Source organism: Symphalangus syndactylus, chromosome X, assembly GCF_028878055.3.
Source record: "Symphalangus syndactylus isolate Jambi chromosome X, NHGRI_mSymSyn1-v2.1_pri, whole genome shotgun sequence".
NCBI classification, from domain to species: domain Eukaryota; kingdom Metazoa; phylum Chordata; class Mammalia; order Primates; family Hylobatidae; genus Symphalangus; species Symphalangus syndactylus.
Window position 1 is genome coordinate 28,016,507 of NC_072447.2, and position 26,252 is coordinate 28,042,758.

General features: G+C 42.2%; 1 protein-coding gene across 3 annotated transcripts in view; it reads right to left on the minus strand.

The window, feature by feature from the left end:
* Positions 1–18,048, minus strand: part of GPM6B (glycoprotein M6B) — a 167,510-nt gene extending 149,462 nt beyond the window's left edge. Inside the window, exon 1 of one of the 3 annotated variants that reach the window (XM_055268769.2) lies at positions 17,689–18,048. In XM_055268769.2, the coding sequence (XP_055124744.1) occupies positions 17,689–17,692 (4 nt within the window). In that variant the 5' untranslated portion in view covers positions 17,693–18,048. The remainder of the gene's footprint in view (positions 1–17,688) is intronic. The other 2 variants (XM_055268773.2, XM_055268766.2) reach the window with 2 other exon arrangements.
* Positions 18,049–26,252: the final 8,204 nt, after the last annotated feature.

Here is a 26,252-nt window from a genome sequence, read left to right on the forward strand (position 1 = left end):
GTCTGCATCAGGAAAAGATTTGTCCTGAAAGATGCCCTTCAGAAAGCACCTCCTGAACTGGGCAACTCCTATCTATACCTGGGTCTCTTTATTTGCTGTCTAGAATTTTTTGCCCTATTCCAGCCCAAATCCCAAACCTTCCTACAGGTTATATGTTTCAAAGGTTTGCAATGATGGTCTTACACTACTTTAGTAGAGGAGTGGGGCTTAGCCCACAGGGGTTCTTGGCTTTGCCCAGGGAAGATTTCAAGGCCTAGCCAGAGGTAGAGGAAAAAACAGCTTTATTGAAGAGGAGATGTTACAGCTCTGTGACTGCTTCTGTAGAGCAAGGCTACCCCATAGCCAGAGAGTAGCAGCTCAGAGCAGTTTTGCAATCACATTTATAAACCTCCCCCCTTTTTTTTTAGACAGTCTTACTCTGTCGCCCAGGCTGGAGTGCCATGGCGCAATCTCTGCTCACTGTGACCTCCACCTCCCGAGTTCAAGCAGCAATTCTCCTGCCTCAGCCTCCTAAGTAGCTGGGATTACAGGCGTGTGCCACTATGCCCAGCTAATTTTTGTATTTTTAGCAGAGACAGGGTTTCACCATGTTGATCAGGCTGGTCTCAAACTCCTGACCTCGTGATCTGCCCGCCTCAGCCTCCCAAAGTGCTGGGACTACAGGCATGAGCCACCACGCCCGGCCTATACCCACTTTTAATAATATGGAGGTTAAGGGGTATTACATGCAGAAATTTCTAGGGAAGGGGTAGTACCTTTTAGGTCATCAGGTCATTGCCATGTAAAGGGGAGGTAATGCCCAGGTGTTGCCATGGCAATGGTAAGCTGACATGGCACACTAGTGGGCATGTCTTACAGAAAGCTGCTTCCACCCTGGCCCTGTTTTACCTAGTCCTCAATTTGGTCCAGCATCTGAGACTGTCTCTGGAGTCGAGTCCTGCTTCCTACCTCACTTCAAAAGCTCAGTCTGCCTTAGTGTTTCTTAACCTCAGCACTCGTGACATTTGGGGCCTGATAACTCTTTGTTGAGGAGAGGCTGTCCTGTGCACTATAGAATGGTTAGCAGCAACCCTGGCCTCCACCCACTAGATGCCAGGAGCACCTCCCCATCCCCCGAATCTGTAACAACCAACAAGGTCTCCAGACATTGCCAACTGTCCCTTGAGGGGGACAGAATCTACCCTAGTTGAGAACCATGAGTCTAACTGACAAACTCTTCTTGAGGCAAAAAGAACCTCGCTGTTGCTTCTTAAGGAATCTGAAGTCTCAATTTCTCCCCAGTCCTTGACTTTCCAAACATTACCTGTAGGTACATGAGGGAGAGACTGCCAGGCAGAAAGCCCAACGCCTTCAAGCCTCCAACCAGGTCGAACTTTCGAATCAACAGCCCACTCTATGTCACAACTACTTCACGTATGAGTTTTTCTTTTTAATGATATGTCACTTGTCATGTTGGGCTGAGGAAACTGCAATTCAATCACAGAGTAGAAATGCCACCACTTTTACTCAAATCCCTAAATGCTAAAATAAGATAAAAAATAAAAAGAAACTTCACTTTCACATCCAAATTTAGACTTCAATTTTAAACTCTAGAGTTTCTACATTCAGAGACCACCCCCAAGACAGAAACATATGACAAAAGAAGTTAATTTTAAAAAGGGACTTTTATGCCTGAGGCCTTTCAGGATTACACAAACCTAAGTGTAGCTGGCCGGGGGCGGTGGCTCACACCTGTAATCCCAGCACTTTGGGAGGCCCAGGCGGGCAGATCGCCTGAGGTCAGGAGTTTGAGACCAGCCTGGCTAACATGGTGAAACCCCATTTCTACTAAAAATACAAAAAATCAGCCTGGTGTGGTGGCACACACCTGTAATCTTAGCTACTTGGGAGGCTGAGGCAGGAGAATAGCTTGAACCCAGGAGGCAGAGGTTGCAATAAGCTGAGATCGTGCCATTGCACTCCAGCTTGGACAACAAGAGTGAAACTCCGTCTCAGAAAAAAAAAAAAAAAAACCTAAGCGTACCTAAGTGTGCTGGCTAGTGGGGGATACTGCTGCGCAGGGACAGCAGGTGACATGTAGAAAATGTCCGGCAGTCCAGTTTGGTTGTAGCCATCAGCAGCAGCCAGGGAATGGCAGCACCCTGTGAAAAATCACATTTCCAAAGAGATGTTTTAGGAGAATCTACATTTGTGATTTTTGTTGCCCTTAAATAAATAAACGTTTGAGGCCTTGTTGAGGAATAAGAATATTTCTGTGAAGTGATGGCTAACAGCCACACATATAATCTCATTTGACGGCTGAATAAACTGCTTTCCGGAATAAATCAAGCTCTTGCTATACAGCCCAAGTGCTGGCCTCTTCTTCGCAGGGTGAGCAGCTATGTAAAATATGCCAGGAGAAGTTTTCCATTAAATGTCTTAGGGAAACTAGGTAATCTTGAATCGACCAAGGAAATTTCATTATCATGAATAACATCTCCAAACATGGAAGTAACGTTTGAACAGAAGAGCTCCAATTAAATCTTTCCTGGGTTACTTTAGCTGCATCGCTCTAAGATAATAAAAACTGGCCATTTTTCTTTCTCTTTCAACCAAGAATTTGCATCTTGAATGTAAACTTGGTCTCTGTAATGGTGCACATCGGGTCATATTTTTCTTATAGAAGAAATCTGCATTTTAACATATTAAGGATTTTTATTTTCTTATGTTATGATATGGTGAAGGTTGGTTTAAGTAAAAATATCTCATTTCACTTTAGTTCACCCTCCAAGGCTCCTCCCAGGCATTTTACCTCCACTGAGTAGCATTGTGGATCCTCCACCTATGTTTTATCCATAACGTTTTCCACATGGGATCGTGACAGGTGTTACCTTGTTGACTATCCTCACTGAAGGCAGAGTGCCTTGAGGGCAGAAACTGTTACACGTCATCACTAGCCAACACAGAGTACAGCTGCTACACAGCAGACTCATCTGCATATAACGTTAATTTGGTCCTGCATAGGACCAAATCACTCACCGGGTGTGAAAACCATGACTTAACCATCCTTCTATTACAAGCTTAGCACTCAGTCTAATAAGTATTTGGTGAATGGATAAAATCGATCCTTTATTTTTTATTTTTTATTCTTTTTTGAGACAAGGTCTCACTCTGTCGCCCAGGCTGGAGTGCAGTAGCACAATCGTGGCTCACTGCAGCCTTGATCTACTAGGCTCAAGCAATCCTCTCACCTCAGCCTCCTGAGTAACTGGGACTAAAGGTGCGTATCACCAGCCAGGCTAATTTTTTAAATTCAGTTTAATAGAAACAGGGCCTCACCATGTTTCCTAAGCTGGTCTCAAACTGCTAGGCTCAAGCGATCCTCCCACCTCGGCCTCTCAAAGTGCTGGGATTAGGAGTGAGTCGCCATGCCCAGCCACAACCACCTTCAATGGAAGAATATTCTAATATCTAACTCAAACTCTATTTCCTCTTTTCTTGTATTCTGCATAAATATCTAAACAACAGGATCCCATCTTCAGGACTCCTGTGGACTTTGATGAGGTCCCTTCTTAGCTAAATTGGGAACTCTATCACTGTTTGGAAGTTTTAACATTCAACACGTGACTCCCAGGACTCATGGGCTCCCTGCTCTTGGAGAAAATATCAGGTAAGCAAAATTAATTTTGGTATGTTAGCCACTAGCTTTGTCTTCCATTGGCAAACAGATTTTATTCTTGAATTAGTAGAACTGATTTGACTTCTCATTCTGCATCAATATGACAATGAAATCAATATCCTTCATGAAAACACTACTAGTTGGAAAATACAGCACAAGCAAGCAGCTAAAACTCAGCTTAGAAACTGAGTTTTCCCTCAGTGATGATGGATTCTGTTCTCTTCCAGGAAGAGATGAAATTCTATTCAAAGGATGCATAAGCACATGATGCATCCCATACGTTTGCTACTCAGCAGGTTCTGGGACATAGTCACAGAGCTACCATATACAGCTCTTATGACCAGGCTGGTATGTGATAACTCAAAATCAGCTTCCCTTCACAGTTTCTATGCTAATCTGAACAAGTTTGTCCATCCAGCTGGACTTTCAAAAGTCACAGGTCTATGGAAGGGAACCACGGCATTGCATGGAATTAGATTTAATCCTAATTGCTTTACTTTTTTTATTTTTTAGAAACAGAGTGTCATTCTGTCACCCAGGCTGGAGTGCAATGGCATGTTCATAGTTCACTGTAACCTCAAAGTCCTCAGCTCAAGCAATCCTCCCACCTCTGTTTCCCAAGTAGCTGGAACTACAGGCAGGCGCCACCATGTCTGGCTGTTTTGTTTTGTTTTTTGTTTTTTGTTTTTTTTGTAGAGATGGGGTCTCTCTATGTTGCTCAAACTCCTGGCCCCAAGTGATCCTCCTGCCTTGGCCTCCCAAAGCACTGGGATTACCTTACATTTTACCTTTAAACAATGCCACCAAAACTATGAGGGACCTTGAAATAAAATTTTTAAAGGTATGCAAAAACATTATCTTGGGGTACAAAAGAAAATCTAAATGTACGAAGAGATATACCATATCCACAAATGAAAGACTTAATATAGTAAATACATTGACTATCATGAAATTATTCTGGCCAGGCGCCGTGGCTCACGCCTTTAATCCCAGCACTTTGGGAGATCGAGGCAGGTGGATCACGAGGTCAGGAGATCGAGACCATCCCGGCTAACCCCAGCTCTACTAAAAATACAAAAACATTAGCCAGGCGTGGTGGCGGGCGCCTGTAGTCCCAGCTACTCAGGAGGCTGAGGCAGGAGAATGGCGTGAACCCAGGAGGCGGAGCTTGCAGTGAGCCGAGATCGCACCACTGCACTCCAGCCTGGGCGACAGAGCGAGACTCCATCTCAAAAAAAAAAAAAATTTTTTTCTATAAATTCACTGCAACCCCACTCAAAATCCTGACAGGGATGTTTGTGGAGCATAAAAAGCTGATTCCAAAAGCAAAGGATCACACTTTGGGAGGCCGAGGCAGGCAGATCATGAGGTCAGGAGATCGAGACCATCCTGGCTAACAAGGTGAAACCCCATCTCTACTAAAAAAAAGAAATTAAAAAAAAAATACAAAAAATTAGCCAGGCGTAGTGGTGGGCGCCTGTAGTCCCAGCCACTCGGGAGGCTGAGGCAGGAGAATGGCGTGAACCCAGGAGGCAGAGCTTGCAGTGAGCCCAGATTGCGCTGCTGCACTCCAGCCTGGGTGACACAGAGCGAGACTCAGTCTCAAAAAAAAAAAAAAAAAAAAAAAAAAAAAAAAGCAGAGGATCAAGAAGAGGTCACTTTTAAAGAAGAGCAAAGGGGAAAATTTCTCCTAAGAAATAGCCAGGCTTATTATAAATCTATAGTAATGAAGACAGTGTAATAATAGCACAGAGATACCAAAACAGATCAAGGAACAGAATGAAGTCCACAGATGTACTCACACATATAGTAAGGAAGTACAGATATAGATATTATCGGGGGAAAGAGAGACTTATTAAGTGCATGGTATTTCTGTATAGGAAATAAACAATTTTTAAAAATAGCTTTCTATCTAAAACTATACCAAAAAAACCAGAATCCCAATAGAATAAAGGCTGAAAAGTGAAAAGCATGATTTTAGAAAAACTTTCTTTTAGAAAATACTGAGGATTAGAAGAACATTTTCATGACTTTGGGGATAGAAACAATTTTAAAACAAGGCAAAGATAAAAAGCACAAGTCATAAAAAATTAAAGGAAAAGATAATTAGGATGTTATTATAATAAAAAAGATTTAGTACAACAAGAGATGTATTCAACAAAGTTAAAAGATAAGCCATAGAGAAGATGATATTGAAAACACATTTTAACTAAGGATTAGTATACAGAAGGCATAAAGAACTAGTACAAATCAAGACAAATACAAATAAAGATCTAAATGGAAGAGAAAACCCCAATGGCCAATAACCTACACAAAACTTTCAACCTCTCTAGAGAAATTCAATATATATAAAAAAAAAACAATGAAATACCACTTCATATCTGTCAGATATTTGAAAAAATAAACAATGTGACAATAGCAAATGCTGGTAAAGATAGAGAAGCTGGAATGCTCATTCACTCCTGGTGAGAGTATAAATTGATACCACCACTTGAGAAGCAGTGGTAACACCATACGATTTAAAGCTAGTTCGGTGTGGTGACAAAGCATTCATTTTGCTGACCGCATCATTTTCTCTGGTTAACAAAGTTCCTCACTGAAGGAACACAGGCAAAGTATTATTGTCTAAGTCCAAACAAACGAGAAGAAAAGTCAACTGGCAAACCACAATTTCCTATGTTGTTCCATTTTCAGGATGAAAACCAGAAATCATCCTAGGCCTTTGGGCCTTTGTCCACACCTCTATACCATCTGGAACATCCACTAGCCAAAGATTCACTAACTCCTTTTAATTCAAACAATTCCTAAAATTTCACCTTCTACAGGAGACTAATTGGGAGGAGGCAGGCCTCAACATCTATTACATCCTTAAGTCCTGAAGTTAGCAAGCATTCACCTTGATCAAATCCTGAATAGGTATGCAACACCTACAGCTTTGTCTTCATTCACAACTCCTCAAAATGTACTTTCCATTTCTGAAGGGGATAATGGGGACACTTTATTTTTGTAATCTCTCCAGCTGTATACATGTTTTCATGTATCTATCTCATCTTTCATCAAGGATTTTCAAAGTCCTTCTCACAGCTGCTGTGTCAATGCTTTCCACTTAAAATAGAGGGTAGGAACCAATGATATGTGTACTTCCTAGTACGGTTCTACACACAAAAGCATTTAATAAATGCTTTTAACCATAATGATTTAGAAGCAGATCTCTTTTCCAGACAGAAAACATCCTTCTGTTTCAAAATAATGTTATCAAATGTGGAGCAAGACACACCAGACACAAGAGTTCATACTGTATTATTCCATTTACATAAAGTGCAAAGCTCTGCTGACAGAAATTAGAGGTGATTAGCCTTGATTGGGTATATCTGTAAGGCAGCCTGAGGAGGCTTCTAAGGGGCTGGTAATGTTTTGTTTATTAATCTAACTGCTGGTTACATTTAGAAAAACTTATTAAGCTGTACACTTATGATTTGCCCACTTTTCGTGTATACATATTATACTTCAATAACAATTTTTAATGATTTTATAATATTTGTGCCTCTTACAAAACATCTAAAAATATTTGTGACATCATATAATAGAGCTCAAAACAGTTTTTAGTAAACAGGTACAGTGGCTTTGCAAAATGGTAGTAATTCATAGGATGGAAATTCATCCCTTTAAGGTCCCAAATTCTTTTTAATTACCATGGAAACTGTCAGAATATGCCAAATGAGAAAACAAAAAGGAAAATATAAAGTACTGTATCAAATTACGTTATCTTAAGAGCTTGACTTACATTGCTAATTACATTTCCATTCTTTGCCCATTGTGTGAAGGAACAGATGCCTAAATTTAAGCGCCCATCTTAAAATCCACCATTTAAACATTCTTTTCAGGAAGACACTGTGAAACAATTCTAAATCTAAAACAGTGACCCAATGCACATACAATATAGCAGGTTTTCTAGACTCCTTCTGACCCTCGCTTCCAATGTTCTTGTTCTTTTTACGCTGGAACTATTTTGCAAGTATGGTCAGATGTCTCAGAAAACACTGACTTACAGTCTCCATTTGCAGGGAGGAGTCTAGGTTGTGGGGGCTGGGATGTAGGAATGGCAGAGATCAATGGCTATAGAAAATGGATCTCTAAACAAGGGGGAAATCAGTCCTTTCTCTTCCAACTCCTGCATCTCTCAAACACATGAACAAAGGTAATGAAGACATGACTAAGGACGGAACGTGCAGGAAGGTTGCCTTAAGGGCTTAATCTGGGTAGATTTGATTACAGCTAAGAAGATGAATTCTAAATTTGGAAAGGCCATCAAGGTAACTAAGGATGTGACTAGATCCTTCATGTCTTTCCACTTAACGAGGAGAACAAAAGATTATGAAAACTATTTTAGTAAGCAAAAGGATCTTCACAGATTCAGTCCTTTCTGAGATAAGGTGCACTAATCATTAGAACAAGTTACCAAGGAAAGCCAGGCACACTATTTCCCCAGGAGGTTGGCCTCATTATCAAGATGGTTTAGGCACCATTTTACTCCAAGGAAGAATGACTTAGGTGGTCTGCAAAGCTCCCCATTATATCTCCAGATTCTCTGACGACGTAAGAAAAAGATTAAAAAAAAATTTAAAAATTCCTTCAACTAATAAAAAACAGGCATTCCTTTTGGAAGGAAAAACCTTTTAAACAAGATATCCTCCCATTCTGCAAATGTGCTCAACCAAGTTCTCAACAATGCTACTACTCAGATTTTATGATATTGTGAGAAACAAAAGGTTTTCAATCCCTCTTACCCTTTAAGTAGTGGTTCTCAATATGGTGCTCCCTTCCTCCCTCCCTGGGTTATCTGGCAATGTCTGGAGACATTTTTGGTTGTTACAGAGGACTGCTACAACATGTAGTATGTAGAGAACACAGATGCTGCAAAACACTCTACAATGCGCAGGACAGCCCTCATACTCCCCCAACAAAGAATCATCCAGCCCAAAATGTCAATAGTGCTGAGGTTGAGAAACCCTGCTCTCAAAGTATACTTAAAAGGGAAGATAAAAGGACTTCTTTTATTTTAGTATCTATCTCCAGTTGGTCCAAAGAAGAAAATAGAATTTAACAGTCCTACAAAAACTAAACAAATAAATACCCAAGAAAATACTAAGCTCAACTCAAGATCTACTCTAACTCAAGATTGTTTATAATAGATCTTGTTATACCAAGTTCAAATATACTGAATTATATACAGCCATTAAGAGTAAAATTCCAAAGATCATGTTTAAATACTTTTTCTTTTGGCAGATTTTATTTTTTTCTAACCAAGTAAGCAATTCTTACTTTTAGATACTTAAATTCTATTTTTGATTACTAGAAAATGTACTTCTTTTTCATTAAGTGGTCAACTTACCTATCAGATATAATTATTACATGTAAGTATCAAGCTATTAAAATAAATTTTAGAAATATTGATCAAGAAAAATAATGAGAATACCAATTACCTACATCACTAGAAATGAACAAGGGAGGCCAGGCACGGTGGCTCACACCTATAATTCCAGCACTTTGGGAGGCCGAGGCAGGTGGATCACGAGGTCAGGAGATCGAGACCACCCTGGCTAACATGGTGAAACCCCGTCTCTACTAAAAATACAAAAAATTAGCCAGGTGTGGTGGTGGGCACCTGTAGTCCCAGCTACTCGAGAGACTGAGGCAGGAGAATGGTGTGAACCCGGGAGGGGAAGCTTGCAGTAAGCCGAGATCGTGCCACTGCACTCCAGCCTGGGCAACAGAGCGAGAATCCGTCTCAAAAAAAAAAAAAAAAAGAAATGAACAAGGGAACATCACTACAGATCCTATAGATAACAGGATTAAACAGATAATACAAAATATTATGAACAACTTTATGCCAACAAATAACTTAGATAAAATGGACAAAGCCCTTGAAAACCACAATTTACCAAAATTGAAACAAAGAGAAAGTCTGAATATTCCTCTGCTAAAGAAATACACTTCATAACTTAAACATTTCTACAAAGAAAACTCCAGACCCAACTGGCTTCACTGGTAAATTCTTGCAAATATTTAAGAAAAAAAAGATGGCTGGGCACAGTGGCTTACACCTGTAATCCCAGCACTTTGGGAGGCTGAGGCAGGCAGATCACCTGAGGTCAGTAGCTCAAGACCAGCCTGGCCAACATGGTGAAATCTGTATCTACTAAAAATACAAAAATGAGCCAGTCATGGTGGTGTATACCTGTAATCCCAGTTACTTTGGAGGCTGAGACAGGAGAATCAGTTGGACCCAAGAGGTTGAGGTTGCAGTGAGCTCAGATTGCACCATTGCACTTCAGCCTGGGTGACAGAACTAGACTGTCTCAAAAAAACAAAAACAATACAACAACAACAACAACAAATCCCACTTTTAAAATTAATAATCCATCACGCCTGTAATCCCAGCACTTTGGGAGGCCAAGGCAGGCGGATCACAAGGTCAGGCTAACATGGTGAAACCCCATCTCTACTAAAAATACAAAAAATTAGCCGGGCGTGGTGGTGGGCGCCTGTAGTCCCAGCTACTCCGGAGGCTGAGGCGAGAGAATGGCGTGAACCCAGGAGGCAGAGCTTGCAGTGAGCCGAGATTGCACCACTGCACTCCAGCCTGGGCTATAGAGTGAGACTCCTTCTCAAAAAAAAAAAAAAAAAAAAGAAAAGAAAAGAAAAAAAGAAAAAAAGTAAATAAAATTAATAATCGAGTAAATAAATAGACATGGAAGTTGGTTCTGTTCCAATCCTCAACCCCTCTGGAGTCACACCAAAGATCACCCCAATATCTTTCCATCCCAGAAAGCTAATACTTCCCTTCCTTCTCTCTTTCAAGAGGGATGAGACAATGGACTACATTTAAAACATTTTTGTAAGATTCATTTATATGTGTCCATTTGTAATCAACTAAAATTCATTACTCCCATCTGGCTTTCAGTTCCCTGACCAAATCGTATTTCCTACTCTCACCCATACCTACTCTCTGCTATGGCCAGGCCAGTTTCTTCAGAATTCCCCCAACAAACCTTGCTCACTCCTACCTATCTTTCATGGGTTATCCTAATCCCTTCCACCCTTCTCAACACTCCTCAAATCTAAGTCTCCACTGGAAACTTCATATAAGCCACAAGGTTTTACCTTTATCAGAACTCTTTCTAAACTTTTATCTGGAATTTTATAGTTAGACCCAAATGATTCTCTCAGTGGGTTTCTTTTATCCCCTTGGGGAGACTGTCATTTCCCTCCAGCTGCCATGTGCCTGCTTAAAATCCCTTCCTGATTCTCTGTGACCAACAGGGCAATGACCAAGTTATTTCCTGGTACTTTACAATCTGGCCTCAGCTCTCCCCACTCCCCTACACTGAGGCCATTCCCAACTCAACATACCCACACAGCAGCCTCTGCCACGGCTCCTGCTTTTACACATTTGTATCCAAGGGCCTGGACCATCCTCTCCCAGACACCTGGACACCCTGACCCCCATCTTCCTGCTCATCCTTGAAGACTCTCAGATTTAAAGTAACTGCCTCCCTAGGGAATCCCTCTTTGAAATACCACTTCCCCCCTTTTTTCCTCAGACAGATATTCTTTTTCCTACAGGATCTCGTACTTTTATTATAGCTGTTTATCTGCCTTTCAGAAATGACTGTGGTTACTTGAGAACAGAGTCTTGTTTATTTTTTGCTTCAAGACTTAGCACAGTACTTGGCTCATCTGAACAGGACTCTGTGAATGCTTGCTGAGTGAGCAGCTGTCCAATATTCCCCTGAGAGTCCCACGGTGATGGACATGTGACAGGAATTCAAAGGCTTAGAGACTGGCACATGCTAGTTGCATGATATTGTGGTAGGTACTTGTTTAACCCTAATACACATGGTGAGGATGGAAACACAAAGCTGCCATTGCCTTTTAATCCTCAGGGCAATAATGAGTTTCACGGAAACAAAGCCTTCAACTCCAATCTTTCCAGAACTTCAAAAACCTGACGAGAAGGAAGTACTTTTCACCAGAGAAAGAAAAGTATTTTATAGCAGCAGAAGAAAAAAAGCTCAAGGCAAAAAAAAAAGCTAATGAAAGAACATCCAAACTGCTCTTTCAATTGTTTTTGTGTCTGTATGCCTGGCAGCAATCAAATTACTTCTAAAGCAACTTCAAGCTCTGAAATTGTTATTCTGTGATAAAAGTATTAATATTATTAAAGAACAATAATTTATGTAATTTACTCTATTTAATTTAGCATAGTTTACCAGAGTTTGCAGTACATCAATGTTAATTTAAATACCTTGAAATCTATAATTTTAATGTTGATAGACCTTAATAAAATGCATATGAATCCTCATTTTTAAACAAATATTTGTGGAACACCTACAATATGCCAATCATTCCAATGAACACTGGGGTATAACAATGAATAAAACGATTTCTGCTCTTGACAAATTTGGTATTTGAACAGAAAGGAGCATATTAAAAACACTAACAAGCCACCCATCGTGTTAAAATTATTAAATGGATGATGATGGCTCAAAATATACCAGATGCTCTCTTACCGATGTTTACCTAAAGGACCCCACCCATTTACCCCATATCCTCCATTCTTTTTCTAAACCATACTGATCACTGTCCAGTACTTGGGTTGTAGGCTCTTTTGCAATGTATCTATGTACTGCTTCTCCCCCGAGTAGTGTACTTAAGAAGAGTCAGTGGTGTGTGTTCCCAAACCTGTTTACGCCAGTTGTACTTGTTACTAGAATTATGAAACTTAATTCAATATTACATAAACTAATAAAATAGGAGTGCCAAAAGAGAGAGTTTTTTCCTTTCTTTGAAAACCAGGTTGATTACTTTGGAGAGTCTTAACAAAAATGAGTCACTTGAGAAAATAGTTGCAAAAGTAAGTACGGGCAAGTTTAAAGGTTTAAGGGGAGTGGGGTAGGTGAAATAAAGGGATTCTGCCCAGAGATTGGTTCCCAATGCCTTTAGGTTTTCATTCTACTTTAATGTAAGAATCTGAAGCTGAAAATCAGAAGCCAATGAATTTTGGCTGTGATTTAATGTAAGAAAGGCTTATAGGAACTCCAATCAGGTCCTTGCACTCAAAGCAAAGGCCTTGACTCTACAATAAAATATCAGCAAATTAATGTTTAAAGTTAAACAAAATGTTTAGGCTACATATGTGGCACGTTTTATGATTCATCCCTTTGGCATTTTCAATAAACCATCCAGCTGCTTGGTCCTGGATGTAGCAGATAAGGGTTTTCTCCAAGAAGCCCTTGGAGAAGCCAGGTGGGTTGGTCAACAGCTTTTGGTAGAGCAAAAATATAATAAAGAATTAATGACTTCTTGTTTGTCACAAACAGTACTCCGTGGTATTCGACTATGAGGTTTACTCAAAATGTCGGTTTGTGTCCCGATATTAAAAGGGAGCTCTCTCCAAGATCCAAGGGTGGGCTCCTTACTAGATCTTTAGACTCAGAGGGAGGGAAGCTAGCATATTCTGGGATCACTTCCTGCCCAGTTATTCGGCAGGATTCCATTCCTTTTTGTCTCCCACTGCATCTGAATTCCTGAGCAAGCTTCCAGAACCAAGCATTGCATGTATGGGTCTTCAGCGTGCTTCTTTCTGAGTGCGGCCTCTGAGGGTGGCTTGAGCCTGGATGTCGGGGAAGAAAGGGATTTAAGGAGAAGGGGTCAGGAGAAGCCAAAGCTGGAAGTGTTAAAGAGGGAGAACATTATAGCTTCCTCCACCAGTTCCCTTGGAGGAGAGCCAATCATACTGGAAGCATGCACATCGAAGATGCCAGCATTTAACCCAACTATAGATGACACTTCTGATGCTGGCTTCATGCATTCAAGTAGTGTTTAGACCATCAGGGAGCTGTTTTCTCATGTTTTTCAAGCATAACATTACTCTCCCATTTCTTTTTTCTAAATTACATATTGGTTGACCTGTAAAGACCCAAAGAAATAATTTCATCAAATTCTTTTATTTTATAGTAAACTAAAATTAAGAAGAGAAAATGATTTACCCAAGATCACACAGCAAACTAGTGGGCAAGCTGGGGCAGGCACCAGGGCCTCTCTGCTTAACAGCCTTCTTTGCTTCCTGGCTCCAGGAACCAGGAGCATGAGCACCCCCTGGGAGCTTGTTACAAACGCAGAAACTCAGGCCCCACCCAGGCCCACTGAATCAGACACTGCTTTTTTAATAAGATCGCTAGATGATCTGTACACATATTAAAAAGAACTGCTCTAGACCCAAAATTTTTTTTTTTTTTAAGACGGAGTCTCGTTCTGTTGCCCAGGCTGGAGGTGCAGTGGCGCAATCTCAGCTCACTGCAAGCTCCGCCTCCCAGGTTTATGCCATTCTCCTGCCGCAGCCTCCCAAGTAGCTGGGACTACAGGCACCCACCACCGCGCCCGGCTAATTTTTTGTATTTTTATTAGAGATGGGGTTTCACCGTGTTAGCCAGGATGGTCTGGATCTCCTGACCTTGTGATCCGCCCGCCTCGGCCTCCCAAAGTGCTGGGATTACAGGTGTGAGCCACCACACCCAGCCTAGACCAAAATTTTTAAAATGCTATTTAGTGAAATTATTGACATTTAAATACATAATCCTTATAAGAACTTCCTTACCACAAAATGGGTTGAAACAATTATTTCAATATTTTGTTGTATCTGATCATTTTGTATGCAGTTTCCATTTAAAATTATAGGCAACTGGCCACTCACAGTGGCTCACGCCTGTAATCCCAGCACTTTGGGAAGCAGAGGAGGGAGGATCACTTGAGGCCAGGACTTTGAGACCAGTTTGGGCACCAAAGCAATGCCCTATCTCTACAAAAAAAAAAAAAAAAATGTAAAGCTTAGTCGGGCATGGTGACACACGCCTGTAGTCCCAGCTACTTGGGAGGCTGAGGTGGGACGACTGCTTCAGCCCAGGAGTTCCAGGCCACAGTGAGTTATTACATCAGGCCACCGCAGTACAGCATGGACAGAGTGAGACCCTGTCTCCAAAAGATAAATAAATAAAAATTTAAAAAGTACAGGCAAAGAAACAAAATCAGCATTTCTCTCTGGATACATAAGCCATATTAAAGCAGCTTGGTTATTCCACAAATGCCTTATAAGAGGTTATTACATGGAATTCACTTAATTGCTATGCCTTCAGGCCTATGAACAAGGTAACAGATTCAAAATTCTGTTGGGCAATGCAAGTTCCTATCAGATAAAACCAGAGTTCACACTGAAGGGTGTGTGTGTCCATGCGTTGTGTGTGTGCACTCTCACTCACCTTCACAATATGTGCAGCCAAACATGGAACCCTTCAGCCAGAGAAATAATTAGTTTCAACACACTCATTTAGGTAGCATACTGCATACACAATACAGCAACATCTCATTGTGCAAAACAACCAAAGTTACTGAACAGTCAAATACACTTCAAACATCAATTGGCTCATTCCATTTACCTGAACCCTCCAGAAGAGGCAAATCCATAGAGACAGAAAGTAGGTTAGTGGTTGCCAGGGGCTGGGGGGAGAAGAGAATGAGGAGTGACTGCTAAATGGGTACAAGATTTCTTTTTGGGGTTGATGACAATGTTCTAACATTAGATAGTAGCGATGGCTGCACAAATCTGAATATACTAAAGACCACTGACTTGTATACTTAAACGTGTGAATTGTATGATATGTGAATTACATCTTAAGGCTATAAAAAAAGTGGCTTAACAATTAAAAACCCATGTTTTCTTTCAAGATGTAATGAAAAGTGAAATTATACATATCACCACTACTCATTATTTTATTTTTAGGTTAAAGATTGTAAACACCTTAAAATTTGAGTCTGAAGGGACTTATTTCTACAAACCTCATTTATTTTACCAGTAAATTAACTGATCCTGGTTAAGGAACTAATTGTATTAAGAACCAAAGTCCCGACTTAATGGGCCAATGGTCAGAATTTTCCCAACGTTAAATCATTTCAATTAAAATATTCATAAGAGGATGTACGGTAATTAAATACATCTGGAAAAATAAAACCAGTTCATGGCCCCGTGGTGTATTTACTAAGAGTCTACCAAAGAAAATCAGTATGTTTCCTTTTTTACATGAAGGGAACTTTCTTTTTAATGTAAAAACTAAAACCAAAACCAAGGATACTGCCAGAACCAGTGAAGTATGCACAAATTAACATAAATTGGCAATTGAAATGTGGAGCCAACAATTGTCCAAAACACAAAGTACTTCCTTAAGAATAGGTCTCTGGCTCGGGCCTTTGCTTCATGAGAACTGCACCCAACTCCACACCTATTTAAAAATGAAGCCCACCCTACCCCTAAATCAGCCCAAAGTATTGTGAAAGCTATTCTGAAGAAGGTCCCCGTGTGATAATTCCACGTACAAATCCAAACGCCTAGCGTTAAATTAAAATAACGATTTCAGAAAAAGTAGTTGATGCTTTCCTCAATACCACACTTGTTCGTAACTGTAACATCTTTGGTGGCAATTATCACCAAAGTGATCACAGGCTGAGTAGCAGTCATCCTCTGAGCCTCATTTTGTGTATGAGCCTCATTTAAAACGGAGGTTGAATGGTTTAACTGCTCACATGGGGGACATTAAGAGAAGTAGGAACCTGAGTTACAGGCCACTCGATTCTGCCCTTTCTAGAAGGATCTTATGCTAGTTCTTGCCTAACTTTTTAGAAAGAAATTTTCCTGTTGGATTTGGTGGGCCTTACCTCCTTTCATATTTTGATCACCTAGTAATTTTAAAAATGTAAACTAGAAAATTATTTGAGCTTCCTTTGAAATGCAAAAAAGTGCCCCCTTTACTCCTCACCAAAATTTTAATCAGTACAAAATTATCGCCCCCCCACACACAATTAATAGCAGAGATAATGTGAAAGAGGGGGATAAATGATTAGGGGAAGGAGAGGAGCGGGCAAGCAATTCCCAAGCCCTCACCATTAACTCGCAATGGTTAAACCCACTGACGTCCTCGTTAGGAATGCTCTTCATAGTCTTTGTGGCTTGTGGCTGGAGTCTGTCACTAGAGAAAGATAACGGAGCAGGAAGAGAAAAACCCTTTCCCAAGCACAGCTGTCACACGTTTTCAGGAGTGCTGCGGAATGAGGTTGATTTCCACAGCACCCTTTACGAGTTTTCCTCCCAATACAGAGTCCCCACTTAAAGACATGTTGCTGACGGCAGCATTTCAGGGTGTTAGGAAGTGACAAAAAGAATCCTACAGCTGCCTTACACCAGCCTCGGGCCAGGTTGGAGATTTCAGATTTTCACCCTCCGGAGCTGAGCCTTTTGCCGTTGCTAGTCGTTCCCCCCGTTGCATTGGAACCCGCTCAGCACACCGTCTCCACCTGCGCCCGGGCCGCATTTTGATAGTTGGAACAAGGGACAAAGAGGAGAGACTCAGCCTCTATCCCATGCTGTCCCTCTCTCCTGCCACTTTCCTGGTTTCAAGGGTCATGGTTTCTAAATGAGCTCCCGGAAGACCCCAGGCTTGGGGAACCGGGTGTTTGTTTCGCGCGGGCTTAAGGAGAACAGAACCACGGCGGGGCGGGGCGGGGCAGGACTGGACTGGGAGCTCGGGCGACAGGGAGAGCGTCCCGGGAAACAGGCAAGAAGCTACTCTCTACTGGCCCCTTAAAATAAAGCACTAGCCCGGGACGCGCCGTCTGTTCTCTCTGCAACCCCTCCCGGGGACCTAGCTCTGAGGCTCCCGCGAGCCGCACGTGCGGGGGTGCAGCCTGGGCGCAGCCGGAGCGGGGACCTCCCCTCCCCAGGATACAACAGGGAGGTGCACCTGGGCGTTCCGGACACCTGCGCCGCGCCCCTCCCACCTCCAGCGTCCCGGCTTCGTCGCGGAGGTGGCCGAGGAGGCGCCACCTGAGCGGGGGAGGGGCGGGACCCTCGGAAGGGCGCGCCCTCCCGGGGCGGGGGCGCGAGACCGTGGCCGTGGCGCGGAGCCAGCGCGCTGGCTTACCCATGGCTGGAGACTGGCGGGAGGGGTGCGGGCTGCGGGCGTTCGGGCTCCCCGGGGACGGGCAGAGCCGGTGGCACAAGTTTGCAGGTCTCGCGGGCACGTGCGCTGACCGGGATCCTGCGGGCTGCGCTGCGCTGCGCGGGGCTGGCCGCTGGCTCCTAGCTCCCGGCCGGGGTGGGAGCGCGGCGCGGCTCCGCCTGCACTGGGGGCCGGCCGCGCGGAGAGGGGCCCTGACGTCAGCGCCGGGGGCTTTGTGCGCCCGGAGCTAGGGCCCGATTGGGGGCAGCGGGCGCGCGGAGTCTGCAGGCAAAGCTCGCGGCTTCCTCTGGCACCCCCGGGCGAGCGCCGAGGGGCGCGGGAACCGGAAAAGCCAGCGAGGGGGATGGGTAGAGAGGGGGGTGGGCTTCTAGGATCGCGGAGGCGGCGATCCGCGTCCCAGATGAAAACTATTATGGCCGGAGAAGGTTGGGGGGAGCGGGGGGCTTTGAGGTCTTAGCCACACCCATTGTACAGATAAAGAAACTGAGGCCCGGGACACTGGACCAAGGACACTTAGTACTTAACAGCGTTGTCTTAATCCACAGTCTCAGTTCCTTTTGTTCAGATACGAGTCGTTACTTAATTCAGTGGTCTCAACCCTGGCTGCAGAGGAGAAATCAGCTGGGGAGCTTCTGGAAACCGGATTTCATCATGGCCTCTGCGGGTGGGACCCAGGCATCCGTTCTTTAAAAGCTCCCCAGGTGATTCCAATGTGCATCCAAGGTTGCGAAACATTGACATAAGTAACTTGTCGGTGGCTAATGACTTAGACACAGGTAGCACCCTCCAATCTAGAGTGGTGCCAGATTTGCTGGTGTCCGTTATCACCCCTCTTGATTCCTGGAAGTCCACCCCTGGAAGGCTCTTGGAGACTTTGCAGGCTCGCTCCAGTCAACCATTTCTCCTGCTGCTCAGGCCTCGCGCTTGAGCCTTTAAGTGAATTAAATGGTTTAACAGTGTACAGGGCTTAAATTCCTTCTGTCCCCTTAGAGAAGAATTTTCCTGTCTCCAAAGGTATTAGAAGAGTTATGAGACTCTTGCAGTTTTTGTAGGACTAACGCTCTCTGTGACATTTCTGAGCCTGATGTTCCCCCCTGATATTTTTTGTTGTGTTCTTTTATTGTTCTGAAAATACATCATGTTATTTGAACAGAGGGTTACATAAACAGTGACAATAGATAGTACACTTAAGGGACATTTAAGCCAAAAGAGAGGCTTTAGGACTGAGAAAGGGTGGAGGAGGCAAACATTTCATCTATTGAAATTTATTGGATTAGGAAAGATTTTATCAAGGCAGAGCTCTAGAAAGCCTAATAATATTTTACATGAAAGGACAGAGATTTGTGCTAGGCGGATCAGTGGCTCATTTTCACAATCCCACGGTAATAGTCATTTCTAACCAATCTTCATGCAGTAATAAAACAACAGGGAGCTCATAGGTATAACTTGTCCTCCTGTTAAGAGGAAGTAATCCATTTGCGCCATTCCAGAGTGCAAGTGTATGTAGGAATCCAACAATAACTGAGGCTGCTTGTAAGGGAGAGAAAGACAAAGGCGGACTGGGTGAGAGCAATGAGGAATTCATGCTAAGTCCTAGTTGAGGGAAGGATGACTTTGGTCGGTTCCTAAATCTTGAGGGTTTCCTAGGAGACCCTGAAAACAACAGAAGGGAACTCGGGCATGACCATCTGAAATAGTACTTTGGCAAGACATGACCTTAATGAGCCTCTCTGGAACGAAGAACTCTAAGGTTTTGTGTACTGAGATGAAAGTACTCTTTGGTCTACTTTCTGTCATTCCCTAGAAGTCTTAGTTTTTTTTTTTTTTTTTTTTTTTGTCTTTTTTTTTTTTTTCCCAAAGAAAAGAAAGAACAGCTGTCTAAATATTGGAGCTAGCCACAATGGATGCTGTGATAAAAACTGAGTTCTAACAATTGTGTATACAATGTCAGGGGAAAGCCACATTTTAACAGAAAAATTTCCTCACTTTGTAAGTATCATGGATTGATTTCAACAAGCAATTGTCCCTAAAACCCTTAAGAAAAAAAATAGCATTTGGGAAATTAGTGAAGGCTACTATAGACGACACAGATGATGGCTAGTAAGTATATTTCATTTCACTATCATTCAAAGAAATGCTATCTTAAAATAATAAACCATTTTTCTCAAGTAACTGAAATCTTTAAAAATTAAAGCAAGACTACACCTGCAGGTGGGTGAGTCAATTGGTCGAGCCTTTCTGGAAAGTCATTTGGCTGTACTACCAAGAGAATTAAAAATATTCACAGCCTCTGACCTAATAATCCCTCTTCTGGGACTCTCTCCTAAGTAAATAACAACTGTTTTGATCAAAATTAATGTGAAAGGAGGTTTATTGTAGAGTGAGATGTAATAGCAAAACAAAACAAAACAAAAAAAGCAACAGTTGCTCAACAGAAGGGAATTAGTTATATAAATGATTGTCAACCTAGTTCAGGGGTTCTTGACTGGGAGCAATTTCGCCCCCCAGGAGACATTTAGCAGTGTCTGGAGAGAGTTTTGGTTGTCACAACTGGGGATAGGGTGGGGGGCTTACTGGCATCCAGTGGGTAAGGGTCAGGGATGGAGCTTAATGTCCTACAGTGCAGAGGACAGCTCCCCTCCCCCCAACAAAGAATGATCTGGCCCCAGATGTCAATAGTGCTGAGGTTGAGAAACCCTGATCTGTATGATCGGATATCATGTACCTTGTTTGCAAAGAATTATGTAGAAAAATGCTCAGAGATGTTTTAAAAGCCAAATAAAAAGCTGAATATACAACATAATCCTAGTCGTGTTAGTGTATACGTGTGTGTGTGTGTGTGTGTGTGTGTGTGTGTGTGTGTGTGTATTGAAAAACACAAAGAAAATACACTATGGTAGAGACTATTACTTTTTCGACAATTTTTTTCTATCTGGCCACACAGCCAGACTCCATTTCCCCTTAACTCCTTAACAGTTAAATGGGGCTACCTGATTGAGTTGTAGCCAAAGAGGTCAGAAGTGAGGTCCACCACTTCCGGGCTTATCCCTAAAACCTTAAACATATCGCTTCCACATGCTTTCCTCTTCTCCCAGCAGGAATGAGACGTTGACCCCTAGGGTGCTTTTGGAAGCCATGGGTTGAAATTGAAATTGTCTTATCAGCCTAGGTCACTGAATGACTTTGCCTCCGTCCTCCTCCACACACTGACAATTTGTAACTGACTTGGACATGTTTGTGACCCAGAAATAAACTGCTACTATGTTTAAGCCATTATGTATTTTGGGAGTTATTTGTTGTAACAGCGACCCAACCCTAACTAATATATCCATATATTCACTTCTACCAAAATATTAACAGGGTTTGTCTCTGGGATGTGAGATTAATAGAATTGTTAGTTTTATTTGTATACCCTGTTGTGTTTTCCTGGACTTCTATAATGAGCAAGAATTACTTTTATGATGAGGAAAACACAGGCATACCTTACTCCACAGTAGATAGAGTCTTCTAATAATTTGATTTTAAACTATCAATAAAATCATATTTCCAACTAATTTTTAAAATTTGATTGAGGGGCCAGATGCAGTGGCTCATGCCTGTAATCCCAACACTTTGAGAGGCTGAAGCAGGAGGATCACTTGAGCCCAAGAGTTCAAGAACAGCCTGGGCAACATGGTGAGACCCTGTCTCTGCAAAAACAAAAAAGTTAGCCAGGCATGGTGGTGCACTCCTGTAGTCCTAGCTACTTGGGAGGCTGAGGTGAGAGGTACGCTTGAGCCCGGGAGGCAGAGGCTGCAGTGAGTTATGATGGTGTCATTGTACTTGAGCCTGGGCGTCAGAGCGAGACCCTGTCTCTAAAAAACAAAACACACACAAAAAATTGAGGTTTAGCAGACCTTCAATACCTCATCTAGGAGTACAAAATAATTATAAACCATAAGGATGCATTTTGTCTGTTCGAATCTTTTTTTTTTTTTTTTTTGAGACGTAGTCTCGCACTGTCGCCTGGGCTGGAGTGTAATGGCACAGTCTCAGCTCACTGCAACCTCCGCCTCCTGGGTTCATGTGATTCTCCTGCCTCAGCCTCCCAAGTAGCTGGGATTACAGGCACACACTACCACACCTGGCTAATTTGTTGTATTTTTAGTAGAGGCGGGATTTCACTACGTTGGCCAGACTGGTCTCGAACTCCTGACCTCATGATCCGCCCGCTTCAGCCTCCCAAAGTGCTGGGATTACAGGCGTTAGTCACTGAGCCCAGTCTGTTCCAATCTTTTTTATCCAGCTTTGTTGAAGTATAATTGATAAATTAAAATTGTATGTATTTACCATGTATAACGAGATGTTTTGATATGTGTATACGTTATAAAATGATTATCACAATCAAGTTAACATCTATTGCCATATCTAGTTATTTCTGTGTGTGTGTGTGTGTGTGTGTGTGTGTGTGTGTGTATGCGTGTGGTGAAAACATTTAAGACCTACTCTCTTAGGCCAGGCACAGTGGCTCACGCCTGTAATCCCAGCACTTTGGGAAGACAAGGGAGGTGGATCACCTGAGTCCAAGAGTTCAAGACCAGCCTGGGCAACATGGCAAAACCCTGTCTCTACAAAAAAAAAAAAAAAAAAAAATTAACCAGGCATGGTGGTGCGCGCCTATAATCCTAGCAACTCAGGAGGCTCAGGCACAAGAATCACTTTAGCCTGGGAGGCGGAGGTTGCAGTGAGCTGAGATTGCACCAGCCTGGGTGACAGAGCGAGACCCTGTCCAAAAACAAACAACAACCTACTCTCTTCGCAATTTTCAAGTATACAATACAGTAATATTAACTATAGTCTTTTGGGGAACATTTACTCACTTGTGTGCCTCACTCCTTCCTGTTTAATAAGCACTCAGGGATCTTGTCTCTCCAGCACAATCCCTGTATGGGCAGAAACCTGGCTTGATGTTTGATTCTTATAACTCTCTTTACCTCTTGCTTACTCTAGTTCCTTTCTCGGCATATCATGCATGGTTTATATCCTTTTTTTTTTTTTGACAGAGTCTTGCTCTGTCACCCAGGCCAGAGTGCAGTGGCACAATCTCGGCTCACTGCAACCTCCGCCTCCCGGGTTCACGCCATTCTCCTGCCTCAGCCTCCTGAGTAGCTGGAACTACAGGTGCCTGCCACCACGCCCAGCTAATTTTTTGTATTTTTAGTAGAGACGGGGTTTCACCGTGTTAGCCAGGATGGTCTTGATCTCCTGACCTGGTGATCCGCCCGCCTTGGCCTCCCAAAGTACTGGGATTACAGGCTTGAGCTACCGCGCCCGGCCCGGGTTATATCCTTTATAGACTTCTCTCCTGTCTCTCAGCAAAGACGGCTACTTTCTCAAGCCAATGGGAGGTCCATGAACTGGTCACCTATGGACAAAATGAAAAAAGACAGCTCCATTTGTACAACTAAATGAAAATGTTAGCAAACCTTGACAATGTAAAAGTGTAGCTGACACAAAGTGGAACACAGGAGAATATGAATGAAAAAGCAGCATCACAGATCAGTGGTTGCCAGAGGTTAGTGGGGAGAGAGGGATGAGTAGGCAGAGCAAAGAGAATTTTCAGGGCAGTGTAACCACTCTGTATGATACTACCATGGTAGATCCATGTCATTATACATTTGCCAAAACCCGCACAATATACAACATCAAGAGTGAACCATGATGTAAAACTATGGACTTTGGGTGAAGTGACGTGTCAGTGTAGATCCATTCATTGTAACAACTGTCCCACTCTGATGCAGGATGTCGATAGTGGGGGAAGCTATGCATGGCAAACAGGGGGTCTCTGAGAACTGTCCGTACACTGCTCAGTTTTACTGTGAATCTAAAACTGCTCTAAAAAACATGAAGTGCATTATAAAAAAGCAACATCACTAATATCCTCAGCTTCTCAAGTGGAAGTCAAAAGATACTGTCAAAATTTGATTGAAAATAGAGATTTGGGAGGAGGGCTAATGTAAGTAACATAAATCTTCATCTTTTATGTCAGGGAGTTAGTAGATACTGTTTAAAGTTGCTAAGTCAAGAAAGAGAGGACTAAGCATATTTTTTAGAGTAGGGCCATTGTTCTCAACCCCACTGGATCTGATGTTGCTTATAAACAAACATTTGTAATTTTTTATTACATTGTAATAAAATGTCACATTGTAACATTTCTGTGCTCCTTAAATCCAAATCAAAGAAAAAACTCAATATAATTCCTTAGCTATGAAGGATAACTGAAAATAATTGCATGCACAGTGTCTATCTTGATGTGTAAGTCCTCAGGTACAATGACAGTGGAAGATGTAATAAAGTCACCTAATGAGCAACCTACTTATAGAATCCCCATGAGTGGGACAAAGGCCACCTACAGAGATGTGTTGTTTCGTAATTCAAATACCAAGAGTGGCCTTGCCATCAAAGTCACAATGTTCCAAAATGGAGAACAACTTGGTAAATTTCCCAGCAAAAGAAAATGCAGTCTTCCCTCAATTTACAAGATAATTGCCTCCCTGGAAAAAATCATCATGTCTTAAAACCATTCCCCAAATATCTCATGTTTATATGTGAGATGGAGATACACTGATAATTAGAAGCAGATTTTTCGTCTATATGAATGTCCAGAGCACAGTAAGCTGGGTGAGAAATGGGAACATGTCTTTATTCTTCAAGACCATGTTGTGCATTGCAGGAGGCCTGTCACCTTGTCCTGGGCCCATTAAATGCCAGTAGTTCCCCCACACCCCCTCACCATGACAACTAAAAACACTCATGCCAAAATCCAAGCTTCCTGACTTCCATGAGTCTAGACTGTGGAGGTTACTTCCAGAAGAACCAAAACAAGGAATAGTTAAGAGATTGTTTCTGGGAGGGAGGCCACTGGCTAGGAGAGGAGGGCTGGGAGACTGTTGTTTTTTATCATAAGCCCTTGTGTTCTATTTAATTTTTACCATGTATATGTGTTACATATATATGTACATTTTTTAAAAAAATAAAGCACCTTGGGAAAACTGGCTAGCCATATGTAGAAAGCTGAAACTGGATCCCTTCCTTACACCTTATACAAAAATTAATTCAAGATGGATTAAAGACTTACATGTTAGACCTAAAACCATAAAAACCCTAGAAGAAAACCTAGGCAATACCATTCAGGACATAGGCATGGGCAAAGACTTCATGACTAAAACACCAAAAGCAATGGCGGCAAAAGCCAAAATTGACAAATGGGATCTAATTAAACTAAAGAGCTTCTGCACAGCAAAAGAAACTACCATCAGAGTGAACAGGCAACCTACAGAATGGGAAAAAAATTTTGCAATCTACTCATCTGACAAAGGGCTAATATCCAGAATCTACAAAGAACTCAAACAAATTTACAAGAAAAAAACAAACAACCCCATCAACAAGTGGGTGAAGGATATGAACAGACACTTCTCAAAAGAAGACATTTATGCAGCCAAAAAACACATGCAAAAATGCTCATCATCACTGGCCATCAGAGAAATGCAAATCAAAACCACAATGAGATACCATCTCACACCAATTAGAATGGCCATCATTAAAAAGTCAGGAAACAACAGGTGCTGGAGAGGATGTGGAGAAATAGGAACACTTTTACACTGTTGGTGGGACTGTAAAGTTGTTCAACCATTGTGGAAGTCAGTGTGGCGATTCCTCAAGGATCTAGAACTAGGTATACCATTTGACCCAGCCATCCCATTACTGGGTACATACCCAGAGGATTATAAATCATGCTGCTATAAAGACACATGCACACGTATGTTTCTTGTGGCACTATTCACAATAGCAAAGACTTGGAACCAACTCAAATGTCCATCAATGATAGATTGGATTAAGCAAATGTGGCACATATACACCATGGAATACTATGCAGCCATAAAAAATGATGAGTTCATGTCCTTTGTAGGGACATGGACGAAGCTGGAAACCATCATTCTGAGCAAACTATCGCAAGGACAAAAAAACAAACACCGCATGTTCTCACTCATAGGTGGGAATTGAACAATGAGAACACTTGGACACAGGAAGGGGAACATCACACACTGGGGCCTGTTGTGGGGTGCGGGGAGAGGGGAGGGATAGCATTAGGAGATATACCTAATGTAAATGACGAGTTAATAGGTGCAGCACACCAACATGGCACATGTATACATATGTAACAAACCTGCACATTGTGCACATGTACCCTACAACTTAAAGTAGAATAATAAAAAGAAATAAGGCACCTGAGTCTATTGAGTGTTTACTTCTATTCCTTCTGGGCCCCTAAGACCTTATTTCCCGACATACCTCATCTGTTAAATGGGTATAATCCAATCCTTACCTCATATTATTGTTGTAGGGATTAAAGGAGATAATATGAGTAAAGCACTTATCATTTGGGACTCAATAAATGGTAGCTATTGATGCGGATCTTGTTGTTAATGTTATCACTATTACCCCTTCTTTTTACCTTGGGGAGCCAGAGGGGTCCCTGGGGTAGC